The sequence below is a fragment of the Tachysurus vachellii genome, chromosome 14 (assembly GCF_030014155.1).
Source record: "Tachysurus vachellii isolate PV-2020 chromosome 14, HZAU_Pvac_v1, whole genome shotgun sequence".
Lineage (NCBI taxonomy): Eukaryota > Metazoa > Chordata > Actinopteri > Siluriformes > Bagridae > Tachysurus > Tachysurus vachellii.
In genome coordinates, this window is record NC_083473.1 from 20,812,318 (window position 1) to 20,827,803 (window position 15,486).

The 15,486-nt window shown below is 36.6% G+C and overlaps 2 protein-coding genes across 2 annotated transcripts in view; one reads left to right on the forward strand and one right to left on the reverse strand.

Moving 5' to 3' along the window:
- The window catches only part of kcnj11l (potassium inwardly rectifying channel subfamily J member 11, like), a 7,898-nt gene extending 1,996 nt beyond the window's left edge, over positions 1–5,902 (forward strand). Inside the window, exons 5-7 of the mRNA XM_060886677.1 lie at positions 1,562–1,831; positions 2,033–2,240; positions 5,013–5,902. Coding sequence (XP_060742660.1) covers positions 1,562–1,831; positions 2,033–2,240; positions 5,013–5,455 — 921 coding nt within the window. The 3' untranslated portion in view covers positions 5,456–5,902. The remainder of the gene's footprint in view (positions 1–1,561; positions 1,832–2,032; positions 2,241–5,012) is intronic.
- A 4,594-nt stretch (positions 5,903–10,496) lies between these two features.
- LOC132856936 (CD59 molecule (CD59 blood group)) lies at positions 10,497–13,143 on the reverse strand. The gene is made up of 4 exons (XM_060886833.1): positions 13,020–13,143; positions 12,817–12,883; positions 12,588–12,728; positions 10,497–10,899 (listed from the first exon to the last, which is right to left on the reverse strand). The coding sequence occupies exons 2-4, from the start codon at positions 12,869–12,871 to the stop codon at positions 10,706–10,708; spliced, it is 390 nt and encodes a 129-aa protein (XP_060742816.1). The 5' UTR covers positions 12,872–12,883; positions 13,020–13,143; the 3' UTR covers positions 10,497–10,705.
- Between the last annotated feature and the right edge of the window lie 2,343 nt (positions 13,144–15,486).

A 15,486-nucleotide genomic window follows, 5' to 3' on the forward strand; every position in this document is an offset into this window, starting at 1 on the left:
TCTGTGATATGAATGTCTTTCAATGACAATTTCATGAACCTTCAGCTTGGTTAGTATGAGGATTAATCAGCTCTGATAGAGCTTTCACCAAGCTCATAAGCCAAACATACTCACAATCAACATAGAACATGTTAAAAGTTATACATGTTACATAGCATTGTAAAGCTCACTCTCTCAGTCTATGAGGAAAATTTACAAGCCTAAGAATATAAAGTGTCTTAAAATGTTCTGCATGGAGAAGACTGAGATTCTCTACAAGTGTATCTATCCATGTTAGACATTACAGCATAAGTGCTGGTATTCTTTCCAGGATACGTTTAATAAAATATTAATCATTTTGAAACCATTGTTTTACTGAACAAAACATCACTCCTGTAAATAAAAACTATACACTGGCCCTGTAAGTTTGAGCTCAAATAGCACTTTTTCTCCACCCTTCCTCCAGACTCTAGGGCCTTGGTTTCCAAATGAAAATCAAAACTTGATCTCATCTGAAAAGAGGACTTTGGACCACTGGGCAACAGTCCAGTTCTTCTTCTCCTTTGCCCAGCTAAGACGCCTCTGACCTTGTCTGTGGTTCAAGACAAATACGACAACTGTAGCCAAATTTATTTGACACGTCTGAGTGTGATGGCTCTTGATGCCTTGACCAAATTCTTGAATATTTTTTGCATGACAAGCCTCTCAAGGCTGCAGTTCTATCGGTTGGTTGTGCATTTTTTCCTTCTACACTTTTTCCTTCCACTCAACTTTCTCTTAACATGCTCGGATACAGCACTCTGTGAACAGCCAGCTTCTTTGGCAATGAATGTTTGTGGCTTACCCTCCTTGTGAAGGGTGTCAATGATTGTCTTCTGGACAACTGTCTTCCCCATGATTGTGTAGCCTTGTGAACCGAATTGAGAGACCATATTGATTCTTAGGAAACCTTTGCAGGTGTTTTGAGTTCATTAGCTGATTGGTATATCACCATATTCTAATTTTTGGAGTTGAACTGGTGGGTTTTTGTTAAATATGAGCCAGAATCATGACAATTAAAAGTACCAAAGACTTTGAGTTGAGCTGAATTACTGAAAGAAATGAACTTTTCCATGACATTCTAATTTATTGAGACGCACCCGTGTGTGTATGTATGTATATATATATATATATATATACATATATATATATATATATATATATATATATATATATGTATATATATATATATATATATATATATATATATATATATATATATACATATATATATATATATATATATATATGTATATACATATATATATATATATATATATATATACATACATACACACGTTTAGTCACTTTATTGAGTTCCAATAATTCTGGAAGGCATTTTATATACAGTCTGCAGTATGTAAAGATATTTATCAAATCGGCAGGTTGTTGCTTGTAAATGGAATCTAAGATAAATGAACCTGCTGTTTAATATTTTTTAATTTTAAAGTCTGTAGTGTAGACAGTTTTCCTTACTGTTGGTTGTGACATTTCTACCTGCTGCTTAAATCCGTTTATGTACGATGTTGTATTATGTTATCAGGTAACCATTGGTTTTGGTGGGAGGATGGTCACAGAAGAGTGTCCACTGGCCATTGTAGTTCTGATTATCCAGAACATTTTGGGCCTCATCATCAACGCTGTCATGCTGGGCTGCGTGTTCATGAAAACAGCTCAGGCCAATCGTCGAGCAGAGACGCTCATCTTCTCCCGTAACGCTGTAATCGCGCCTCGCAATGGCAAACCCACGCTCATGTTTCGTGTTGGAGACCTAAGGAAGAGTATGATTATATCAGCTACCATTCAGATGCAGGTGAGGAAGAGGCTTGGGGAAATTATAGTCTTCGTTATCCAGGGATGTCTTAATTAGCAAAAACCAGAGAACTTATAAAATGACCAAATTACGAATTCTTTACTTTTTTCCAGGATGCTTGAGGAACCGTTTTAGTGATCATAAGTAGCAATTTTAATTCTGTCCCATGAATTCTGATTGGTCCTGTGCCCCTTCTCTCAGGTCATTCGCAGGACGGTGACAGCAGAAGGAGAGGTGATTCCAGTCTGCCAACTTGACATCCAAGTAGAAAACCCACTCAGGAGCAACGGTATCTTCCTCGTCTCTCCCCTCATCATCAGTCACACCATAGACAGAGGAAGCCCCCTGTATGAGCTTTCAGCCCAGTCGCTGGCCACTGAGGATCTGGAGATCATAGTTATACTAGAAGGTAGGAGGATGTTCAGAGCTATAGGTGACCGCTTCAAGTGCTTCTTAATAATGTACAGCTGGTTTTCTGCCATGTAGCATGTAAGTTTGTGTTCAAAAACATAACTCTTAATAATTTTGTAGTTCTGTATGAGTATGATAACAGAAGCACAACACTTCTGTGTTAGTATAAGTATCAACACCAGTGAAACTGAGTAAATGAATTGTGTATTCATTTGAATTTAAATGTTAATTAGGAATAAAACATTCCCAGGCATATTGTTACTGCTACCACAGTGACTTTCTATTTATTAGAGAATACATCACACTTTTGTTCAGTTTATGGTAACATTTATAAAGATGTAGAGCAGTGGTCTTCACTATTTTTTTCATGTGAGCCACACTGATAGGACAAAGTCAGTAGGAGAGCCACTTTCACCGCAAAGTATGCCAAGTTATTCAGTCTTAAATAGCTTATCTGCTTAAATACAATCTACGATATTGCAATACAATAATTACACGAGTTGCGGATGATGCATGCTCCCCATCAGTTACCTCTTTTTTCACTGTCACATTGCTTTGTTGCTGTTCATTTTGTGCGCGGGATTGTTTGATAAGAAATCGATCCATTTCTTAGTCCGTGTGTACAGTAAACACAAGTTGTTAACTAGCATGAAGCACAAACTAGCTTCTGGCAGGACGCCAAAAACTGGGTATTGGCAGTGACGAGTCAAATAATATATATAAATATATATTATTATTTGTAATAGAGCACATTAGTTTTTCTATGCTTCCCTGATTGTTTTTATTGTTATTTAAATGAAAAATACATTTTAACCACATGATCATATCATCGTATTATTTACTGCCATGCGAGCCGCATATTAAAGCTTGACGAGCCGCAGGAGACTCGCGAGCCGCGCAACGAGTAACACTGATGTAGAGCATCCAATGAAACCTGTTCTCAGCAACAAGAGTCATTATCTTAAGCCAGTTTCCTTTAATGTTAAGAAGTAAATAAGACAGTTAAGAAGTTAATAAGAAAGAACTATGCTTCTTGTTGGTGAAAAACTACAGAACACAACATTTCTCCATCTTTAGAGTTTAAGTGCTGAGACTTGAAACTCTTTATTTAATGTAAATGTAAAAAGAGTAATAATAAAATTTCAAGGATTTTTATGTAATAAATAACACATTTTTTAAATCCATTTATTATTGGACTTAATAGACTGCTTATAATTAAAGTCTGTGGAGGGTCTTACAATAGAAGTCACTGTTATTATAGAAAAAATAGCTTATTATGACAAGCTCATTAATATAAATCTGTCATTTGCAGTTATAGAAAAATAATCATAGCATTCTGATCAATCAGATTGGAGAATTCAGTTGCACTGTTGTAAAGAGGGGGGGCACGGTGGCTTAGTGGTTAGCATGTTCGCCTCACACCTCCAGGGTCGGGGTTCGATTCCCGCCTCCACCTTGTGTGTGTGGAGTTTGCATGTTCTCCCCGTGTCTCGGGGGTTTCCTCTGGGTACTCCAGTTTCCTCCCCCGGTCCAAAGACATGCATGGTAGGTTGATTGGCATCTCTGGAAAATTGTCCCTAGTGTGTGATTGCGTGAGTGAATGTGAGTGTGTGTGCCCTGCGATGGGTTGGCACTCCGTCCAGGGTGTATCCTGCCTTGATGCCCAATGATGCCTGAGATAGGCACAGGCTCCCCGTGACCCGAGGTAGTTCGGATAAGCGGTAGAAGATGAATGTTGTAAAGAGACAAAATGTTGTTGTCCTTCAGCTGCTCCCTGTTTGGGGTTGCCACAGTGGATTATTCGATCCACATATATGATATGGTACAGGTTTTTATGCTGGATGCCCTTCATAATGCAACCCTCCCGTTTTATCCGACACTGGCACTGGGAGTTTACCCACTAGTAGTTGGGTTGCTTCCCGGCCCTGGAATTAAACCTCAGGCAGCAGCACTGAATGTGTCGCTTCCTGCCGCCGGGCCAACTAGGGACTTTGTCTAAAGACAGAATAATCACTTGCAAAAAAAAAAAAAAAAAAAAAAGTCCATTTTGCATAACTACAGAAGAGCAGTATAATAATTATATTCTAAATCATAAGCGTTTATTTGTTTGTTGCTGATATGTAGCTACAAAGTACATTTCAGAGTTGCATAGAGCCTAAGTGGTTAGCATGTTTGCCTCATACCTATGTGTCTGGGTGTTTCATTCCTGCCTCTGCTCTGCTACTCTGGTCCAGCCACCCCAAGCAAGCTGCCCACCTGCACCGCCACCACCACTCCCACCCCGAGTCCAAAGGCATGTGTTGTAGGTTGATTGGCATTTCTGCATTGTAGTAGTGTGTGAAATTGTGCTATGTGGTGGACTGGCATCCTTTTTAATGTGTCCCTGTAATTGTGTCCAGAGTCCCCTGGGATAGACATTAGGCTCATGTTTCTATGTAGGATAAGAAAAATGGATGGAGAGATGTTTGTTAAACAGACCAGGAAATCCACTTAAAATCAGTTTGTTCAAGTTAATAATTCTGAAATCTAACAAGTGCTATCTAGTAGATCTAGTGCTATCGGCCCCTTTGTTTTTTCCCCCCCTCTTGTTTACAAAACCTCTGGAGCCACAGAGACTGGAGTTTCAGTTCTGAATGGATATTTTATTGATCACTTCTGTAATGTCAGGAGAGGTTTTTAAAAAGAACCTAAAAAAAGAAAGCATTAATCACAAACATCTTCCTCTTCCTGAATCCTGACTTCCTGTACTGTATATTTGTTTATTTGGCAGGTGTTGTGGAGACCACTGGCATCACCATGCAGGCACGCACGTCCTACACACCGGACGAGATTCTCTGGGGACGCCGCTTCGTCTCCATCATGACCGAAGAGGACGGACGCTACTCCGTGGACTACTCTAAATTCGGTAACACAGTGCCCGTGAGGATGCCTGCCCTCAGCGCTAAGGAGCTGGACCAGACGAGAGGGGTGCAGGACAACGGCCCTCACGAGGGTAAGCCTCAGGGCTGGGGACTGGTTCGGGCAGGACGAGGTGGCTACAGGAGGAGCGCAGGCCGGGCCTGCGAGGATCACCCATCCCGACCATGGTACGCTCCAGCAGAGAAAGACGAGCAGGAGAAAAGTAAAGAGAAGAACGGGCAGAAGAAGATGGTGAAATTAGAGGAAATAGGGAGAGAGATGGAGGAGGAGCACATGGAGGATATGAGTGATTAATTATATAATACACATTATTTATAAAGCATGGATGTACAGATTGGATGGTAGAAAGCTTTTAATGATCCGCTTTTATTGATTTGGGAAGCATGGACAGCAAGGCAGGTGCTTTTTTAATTAATTGTAATTTTTATTTTCTCTTTACACTACTGGATGTTTGGATTTTATACAAGCAGATGTTGTTGGTGTGATTTTTAATTCCACCCTTTTTTCATTTTTTTTAAGTTGCTCTGTCTTTGTGCTGTCATTGTGTAGTCGTATCTGCCATCAGTGTTCCTTTGCCCAATTTTATGAATCAATATTATTAGCTGTTTTAGAAAATCACTTTATTTTTTATTTTTTTGTAGTCTGTGTGTTGTGTTATTATTGTGTATGTGTGCAGTTGTAAGCCAGTCCCTCAACATTCAACACTTGGTTTTTATTACTACTGATTACTGTATAAATATCTTTCCGTTCTGTACCATCTTATTTGTTTTAATTTATTTATGTATTTATAATTCAAATAAATTTATTTTATGTTTTTTTTTCCTCAAAGCTTTCCTCATGTTGGGGCTTATAATGTTAATTGTTTTTATAATGTTTTATACACATTTATTCTAAATACAGCAACAAAATGCTAAATGATGCTTTCTGGATGAACATCCAGGTCTTTTTTTTTTTTTTTTAATATTTGTCATGGATTACCAACATTAATGAAGTTCACCTTTTTTTTTTTTTAGTTGAATTCATCATGGTTTATTTAGTGACAGGGACATCTGTCTGATAAAGATAAATGTAGATCACAAAGCCTACAGATAATACAATTAAAAATGAACAAGTAAGCATTATATATTTTTAGAAAATCTATTAGAAATAAGCATTCTGAGTTTACTTTTAATCCGAACATAAAGACTGTTTGGAGCAGTTTGAGTGGCTTATACAAGCAAGATCTTATGTCATCAGCTTACAGTGCAACAGCTGCGCAGAGTAAATTTTAAAAGATTACTAGGATTTCACAACCTTTTTTCTACATCTTTCCGTCTTAACCTAAAACAGTGTAAATGGATTGAATCTTAAAGCCTTTTAAAAGATATAAATCCTTGAAGCCTCATAAAGGCCAGATAAATACTTATGTTGTGTTTAATATATGATCTCTGTTTCTTTCCTCTTATTTAATAATTGCACATGATTTACAGTATTAGACCACTTTAATAAATGAAAGATTAAAAATGGATCAGACACCACATGCTTCCACATATTTGGCTTGATCCTTTTCAAACAGAGATGATGAAAGAAGTATTATGGAGCAGCCAGAATGGGAGGAAGACCTTGTTTAACTAAAGCTGTAGATTAATTCAGAGAGGTTAGAATTATTATTCAAACTGAGAAAGAATAAAATGCATCTACTTACACTACATATGTATTTGAACTTTATTGCTACGTCCTATAGTCATTACTTCATTTTTTATCATGTCCAATTCGATTCAATTCAATTTACTTGTTTAGCACTTTTTAACAATTCACATAGTCTCAAAGCAAAGTTTTACAGAAGCATAGGAACAGAAAAAATAATTAAATAAATTTTAAAGTTTAAAATTCCAGTATTTACTGTCTGCTGTGACTGTTTCAAGGACCAACAGCAAATCTATCTATCTATCTATCTGTCTGTCTGTCTGTGTGTCTTTCTGTCCATTCACATTAAAATAGATATTACAAGGTTTTGTCCATCAAGTCAGGTGACTATTGCCTTATTTGACCTTTTATAAAATTGCCACAACAAATAACCCAAAGTTATTTTACAAAGATAGATATAGGACATTGTGTAGCATGACGAGTTTAGGCCAGATCGCAAATTGACACGATTCTTGATTGTTTATGAACTAAAATGCCTGGATGATATGTTGATCCCATCTAAATGACATACGATCTAGTATACAATCAAGAATAAAGCTTTGAGATTTAGAACGAGGCCTAATTCAACTATAAGGAGTGAAATGCAAGGAAATGTAATTAAGTAAGAGAACAAATATTCAATTTCAATAATACTAAAGCAATGTATAAATACAGGAAAATAATACTTAAATAATTAAATAGAATTATTTAGTATTATTTTATCCCTAAGAGCCAGCAATGTGACATTTTTTAGAGATACAGTGCACTGCTTCAAGGACATCACAAAGTTCCTCAACTGTAATATATCCTGGCCTGGATAATATACCTTACCTTGTGCATTTCCCATCTCTTAAAATTGGAATATGGGATTCTCTTCTCAGAAATCTTAACCAGGTTTAATGGTGTGATTCTTCCTATTGACTCATTTTCACCAAGAATATCCAGAAGCTGGTGATGGTCTTTAATGGAATAACAGAGATGCTCTCATAGAATTTCTCCAGGGCATGCAAAATAAAATACATGGTCACCATTTGCATTTTGCTACACGGCTTTTAAGAGAGCTACAATCAGAATTTCTGAAAACCCCACCATACCCCGAGCACACAGAGCGATTTTAAAAGCCACAGGGTCACGCTAATAACAGCTCCATTCAGACATCTTTCCATCAAGTAAATGAGGCAGAAAATATCTGGCAGGCTCTAGTGGCTTTCACTGAACAGTTTATTTGTGCTTTCAAAACATGATATACAAGTCAAGACCCAGGCTAAAGTCAGTTGCTTTTTAAGTAAACAGAACATTTGTACGTTTTCCAAGCTGTCGCCTCACAATGTGACTACAATGTCACATAAATGCAAAATATGGTTACAATTATCATTATTTACAAAATTGTAATGTTCCTTTTCTTCTTTCAAATATTAAGAGTTAACAAACACATCTTTTATAGATAGCAACCACTTTTCTTTTTAATTAATGAAAAGGACTTGGGTATAACGTACAGTATGCATCTTCTAAGCACACTGATGGTATTCATGGGCTTAAAAGCTTTCGTCTGAACACAACACACAATTATAGTTGTTTTTCCAATAGAGGTGTATAGTGGGACTGGGATCTGTGGCATCCAATAGAAAAGTCAAAGGAGTGGGTTTTACTGTTAAACTGACAAGAGAGGACAGACATACTGTACATAAAGGGATTCAGGCTTTATAAATCTTCATTAAATGTCTTATTTTAAACATACAAAATACTTAACTAATAAAGCTGTTAGAATCTACACTCTTTGATATACGACATTTTTAAAACGGTGAGTAAGTCAAATATTTGGATTAAGTTTTCTGAAGATTTATATATACTGTAGTATGCATATAAATGTATAGTATTATTTAGGGCTGTACCTTTGAGAGTCACCAAAAGCCGGAACCAAATTCGTTGTGTGTGTCAACACACTTGGCCTATAAACCTGATTCTGATTCAGATTCAGATTTTAATTCCCATTGCAATTAATGAATAATCCTGATCTGAGTTGCTCTGAGTTAAAAGTAATTATTTGTGCATATAGCAAGTTAGGGCATGGATTAGGGCAGGTTTGTACTGGGAGAAGAGATTTTGAAAAGAAAAGGAGAGATAGAGCTGACATAACACATGAACCTGATTATTTAATAAAGACAGAAAACCTGCACTTGCATTCATCTATCCATTATGTCTATGCATTAGAGATATAATTTTATTTCTTTTTAAATTGTCATTTTTAATCTGTTTGTTTAATATTTATGTAAATCTGCTATGAGACAAAGTCCATTGTTAAAAATGCTATCCAATGAAACAAAATAGCATAGAATTAAATTGATTAAATTCACTTCATGTTATCAATGAACAGCACATTTCCACAATTCCACCATAAATATAGTCATGGAGTTATGGTAATGTAGTCATGACAGTTCCAAGGTCACAGAACAAGCTTCTCAATGGCCAAACGGACAAGTTCGACAATGAAGAGATGCATAACGTGCCAAAACTAAATAAATAACTACTCACTGTACTTCTGTTCTCAAGAGATCAAGACTGACAGTCTCATTGCTCGCTGGGAATACAGTTGAATGGACCTCTGATGTCTGGATCTGCACAGCACACTGCTGTGCAGTCATATGACTGGTTTGTCAAAGTGTTTTGCAATGTGTTCAAATATCTTCTTCCAGGCGGCAAAGATGAAGGCCTCATCGTAGAAGCTCAGCAGCAGAGAACATTCTTGAGGTTTATTGCACTGGCTACTGGAAGCAGATGGAATGAGCCTGAACTCGTCGCTGAATTCCATCAGAGACTAAAGTGGGATGTGATTATTACATTGTCTTGTCACAAAAGTTAGTTATCACTAGGCATTCCCTTAAGCAAACTCCTTGGTGAAAATAGATTTATTTGTTAGTATTAAGTGTGAGAATCATCACAGAAAATTAACCATTAATGAATGTCAGTGTCATCTGGAGCAAGACTCGGGTTCTACTTATTCAAAAACAGGTTAACTGTTCACACAGCCTAAATTAAACTGCAGATTTTACCAAAAGTTTGAAGACAGGGATCACACAATGTGGATCAGGTAATCTGTGATGTTGGCATCTAGGGGTCTGCTTTGATAGTGGTTAATGCTGTAACCCAATGACACTCTGTAAAGCCTGGTTTCTTCGTCCTTAGCAGCAATCGCAGGTGGTGTCCCTCAGGGCTTCATCATGGGCCCTATTCTGTTCTCTTTGTACATGCTTTCCTTGCATCTGTCTTTCATAAAAATGCATGTAATAAAATCTTAGTTAACTGTTTTTTTTTTTGGTGACTATGTCTATTGTAGTAGTAATAATAATAATAATGATAATAATAATAATAATAATAATTATAATAATTATTATAATAATAATTTTACAAATATAACAGAAATTTACTAAATAAAGCTGTACAAGCATTTGGATCAAGTTCTGTCAAGACCTATTATATACATTCTTAAAATTATCTATTTTAAAAAGTTGTGGGGATGTGTCCCTAGTGAAACAACACCTGTTACTTAGCCGCCACAAGCTAAACATGATTAGAAGATAAATAGACACAATCTCTTCAAAATTGCACACAAGTATAAACAGAAGTTACCCAATTAACCATGTTAAAAATGCAAAAATACACGTACCTTCTGAAACACAGAGCTTTTAATTGTTATTTCCATCAGTATCCAGCAACAAGCAAATTCAATTATAACATGTCATTAGCATTCTGGTTGGGTTTATATATGCGTTTATATATTAAATCAAGTTAAACTTATTAGAAAACGTTAAAATTATGATACACATCCTATTACCATTACTGTACGTAAGACCAGTAAATGTCTGTGATATGGTGAGAAGGTTAGCAGAAGTAGCTCCACCATACGCTGAGCAGAGAGATAAACACACTGAGGATAGCCGTGTTCCTGTGCCCGCTGTTACATAAGTTTGTGTTACAGCAGCGGTACGTAAATCCAGACACCGCTGGAAACATCTGAGTCAGCCGGGAGTTGTCACAGTCTGTGTACCTGATGCACTGCCGGATCGTTTTCCCTCCTGTCACAAAAACAGTTGTTAGAGGTTGAGAGCTTAGCTAATGTTTCTGAACGAGCCATTTGATTAAATGTAGCATCAAAACTCTATTTCATTGTTGAACATTACAAGCTAATTTGAGTGCACCATGCTCTTGATTTAAATTAGCATCCAAAAGCATCCTAATGGAACACCATTAGTCATCAAAAGATGAAATGATAGATCAGAATTTAGCTATTAGTTAAAGCAACGTAGTTAGCTATTTACGTCATGACAAGCTGGATGGTGTTGAGATAAGACAGCAGTATCAGAATAAGAGCTAAAGCATTGGAACCTTCTTTGTTGGAGAAGAGTGTACAGATGAGGAGCTGAGAGAGCGGATTGACTAAAGGATTAATGTTCTCCTGCATCAGAATCTTTAGGTAAAGATGAAGAAAAGGCTAAATCACAGTGGCACAAATATTAGAGGATAGTCAAACTGCAGTGGGTAATGGGTTAAAAAACTTAAAGAAGTTTAAACTTTTTAAGTTTAAAGTGAAAAACAAAAAGTTTAAACTTGACAACTCATTTAATCGTCTCATAAATCTTTTGCAGTAGAGCACATATGGATAACAAATATTGATAAGAAAATCTTTCATAGTGGATTTTCCCTTCAGTAGCATTCACTCACTCTCACTCATTTTCTACTGCTTATCCGAACTACCTCGGGTCACGGGGAGCCTGTGCCTATCTCAGGCGTCATTGGGCATCAAGGCAGGATACACCCTGGACGGAGTGCCAACCCATCGCAGGGCACACACACACTCTCATTCACTCACCCACTCACACACTATGGACAATTTTCCAGAGATGCCAGTCAACCTACCATGCATGTCTTTGGACCGGGGGAGGAAACCGGAGTACCCGGAGGAAACCCCCAAGGCACGGGAAGAACATGCAAACTCCACACACACAAGGAGGAGGCGGGAATCAAACCCCCAAACCTGGAGGTGTGAGGCGAACGTGCTAACCACTAAGCCAACGTGCCCCCCAGTAGCATATACCATCTGACAAAATAAAATCAACTCGATTCAGTTCAATTTATTTGTTTAGTGCTTTTAACAATTCACATTGTCTCAAAGCAGCTTTACAAAAGTATAGAAACGGAAGAAAAAAAGAAGGAAATATATATAATTCAAAAAGTTTTTAATTAAATTACAATATTAATTAAAAATTTTAAATACTATATATCTAATACTAATGATCAAGCCAGAGGTGATGTGTAGTGTAAAAACACTTTACACCGAAAGGACAGAAATGTTCTGGCTCTGATGTTCCATATTAAAATTTCTGGATGTACAATAGATGTACAACAGATGTGAGAACAATGCTGCAGCAAGTCATGCATCAAGTATAAACCAGGCTACTCTGCTTCATGTGTCGCTGTATCACAACCCTGTAATGGATTATTTTACTACAACGACACGGAACTTGTCAGTCAACTGCAAGACTATTCTTTTGTTTTTTTTAAGTCATGCATGTTACTAACTTAATGAGATGTTGAAAAGTTAGAGTAATTCTAAAACTCTGGAATGGAAAAAAAATGTATAGTGGTTAAGACCCAAAAAGTTTAAGAGAGAAACCCTTCTCTTGTTTTGAGTCAGAGCACATTAGTAAGTTGTTATGTACAGTATGTTATTAAGTCAGTGACCATTCACACTTTTGACCTGCACCTTTCTCATGCAGAGACAAACATGAGTCTTCAAAAGTACACTCCTGGATTTTCCCACACCGGCCGCCGTAGTAATCCGAGCACTTATAGCAACGCAGTGACGCACCTAATGAGGAGTACTGCATTCCATAATGCTTATTGCCTGTTTCCGAGACAAAAACACACACCCGCACACATCCAGGGTCATACACAGCAAGAAACGTGAATGACCAGAGTGTCAGTAAACTTACAGACGCTGACGGTCAACGACGAGATTACCACCAAGATTCCAAATAAGTATTTCATCGCGCGATGACGCTGTCCAGAAACAGAACCCAAAACCCCAAACATACATTTAACAATTAGACGTTATTGAAACATAACATAAATGCAACAATTAGATAGTTCATCGTTCAAAAGTGATAGTTGTTTTAGATATCAATAAATTACTCACCAGTGGTTACAGTTTGCTGATGATTTTAGGCGAGAGGAGTTAAAAGTCCACTGCACACACAGCCCATTCAGGACAAAGATTTCTCATGCCATCTCTCCTCTGCTCTCGCCCAGTCTCACCCCTGCTGCCCTGCATGAATGATGTCATTGATTGCTGTTATGGACACACTGGGCTGACCCAAGCCACACCACTCATGACAAATAATAGCTTACTGATGGCTAAGCAATAAAGAATAAAAAAATAAATAAATAAATAAATAAATAAATAATAGTATTAACAGCAACAATTATCATCAAAAGTCTTTAGAACCCTTTTATAATATATGAACATACATATATATAAATGTTTATGGCTTATGCATTATTGAGTCAGTACAAAAACAACTGGTGGGTTTTACAAAAAAATTACAAAAAATGAAATATCTGAGAAAACTATTTGTAACATATTACATAACAGACCCCTTTAGACAACTGCGGATTTTTGCTTGCAGAGACAAAAAGCAGCGGGTGTGACAGTCTAAAGAACTGCAGCAGATTCTCCAGAAACCTGAATAAACATAACAGATCATTTCCCGCACAAATTATATAAAAGATTTATATTTAAAGGTTGTCACATTAAATACTGACTTGGGTTAATTTAATACTGGCTATTGCTCTTTATAGTATTTTGTTTATGTAGAAACATTCAAGTTCAAATTGTAGAGAACAGACAGACAAGCAGACAGACAGACATATAGAAATATAGAAATATAGATAGATAGATAGATAGATAGATAGATAGATAGATAGATAGATAGATAGACAAACAGTCAGAGACAGACAAACAGACAGACAGACAGACAGACAGACAGATAGTCAGAGACAGACAGACAGACAGATAGGTAGACAGAGACAGACAGACAGATAGCCAAGATAGTCAGACAGACAAATAGATAGATAGATGATAGATAGATAGATAGATAGATAGATAAACAGTCAGAGACAGACAAACAGACAGAGACAGCAGACAGAGACAGACAGACAGAGACAGACAGACAGAGACAGACAGACAGACAGACAGACAGACAGACAGACAGATAGTCAGAGACAGACAGACAGACAGATAGTCAAGATAGTCAGACAGACAAATAGATAGATAGATAGATAGATAGATAGATAGATAGATAGATAGATAGATAGATAGACAGTCAGAGACAGAAAAACAGACAGACAGAGACAGACAGATAGTCAGAGACAGACAGACAGACAGATAGGTAGACAGAGACAGACAGACAGATAGTCAGACAGACAGACAAATAGATAGATAGACAGACAGACAAATAGACAGACAGACAGACAGACAGACAGACAGATAGATAGATAGATAGATAGATAAGACACACAGACAGAGAGAAAGACAGACAGACAGATAGCTCTGACCTGACATTTATCAACACATTACTTTCCAAAGAAAGACACAGGCAGATTATTTCATCGAACACAGGTTTCTGTGTGGGTGCTACAGTACACAATGGTGTCAGGCAGATCGAAAATGGCATAGCAGTCAGGAATTTACAGCTTTTTCGAACTGACATTTGAATAGTGAAAATAACTGACATCTTTCAAAACAATGTTATATAAGAAACAACAGCAAGTGGTCATGGGAATAAAAAAAAGCATTCAGTTATCTGGTGCTGCAGCTGGGAAGATAATAAGAGCACTGTTTCTGACTTTCCACCACAGACGATCAAATGTTTTCCCCCAAACTGTTTGAGTTCCTTATAACGATTGCATGATTATATACTGCTGTTATTCTGACTGTGTAACTGAGAGCACTGTTTTGTTTCAATGAATTTATCCATCGTCTCTAAAGCCCACAGTGTTAATTACTGTAAATCAACACAGAATCAAAAATGTCTTTTCATTTTTGCCAGTAATACTCGTCATGCGTTCACAAATGTTTGACGTTATTCATATGAAAATAAAATTTGATGGAAATATTTATTGCAAAGATCATGGTCATTAATCCCGAGTTATTATTTAAACACGTACAGCAATACTTGTTTAATGTAATGTAAATGCTAAAGATTTAATGTACCGTAATACTCATAAATATAATGTATTTATTGATTAGAAAAATAAAATATGATTGAAAACTAAATGAATTTTCCATGAAAATTATTGCCCATAAAATTATTAAAAATAAATCATAAAAATAGTTTTTTTTTTTTTACAGATTGTCCATATAAAAAATTGCATGCCATAACAAATAAAACATCTAAAAATGTTAATATCCAAGTGTAAAATATGTCATTTTAATGACAATTTCGAAAAAGTCTTTTTGGAACAAAACAAACAACAAAAACCCCTCATTAAGGTAATGTTAGGCACAAAAACATTTTTAATGACAGTTTTTGAAATATATTTATTTATTCATTTCATTCAGAACATTAGTAAAGATTACGTATTACAAAATAGCTTTACTTTGA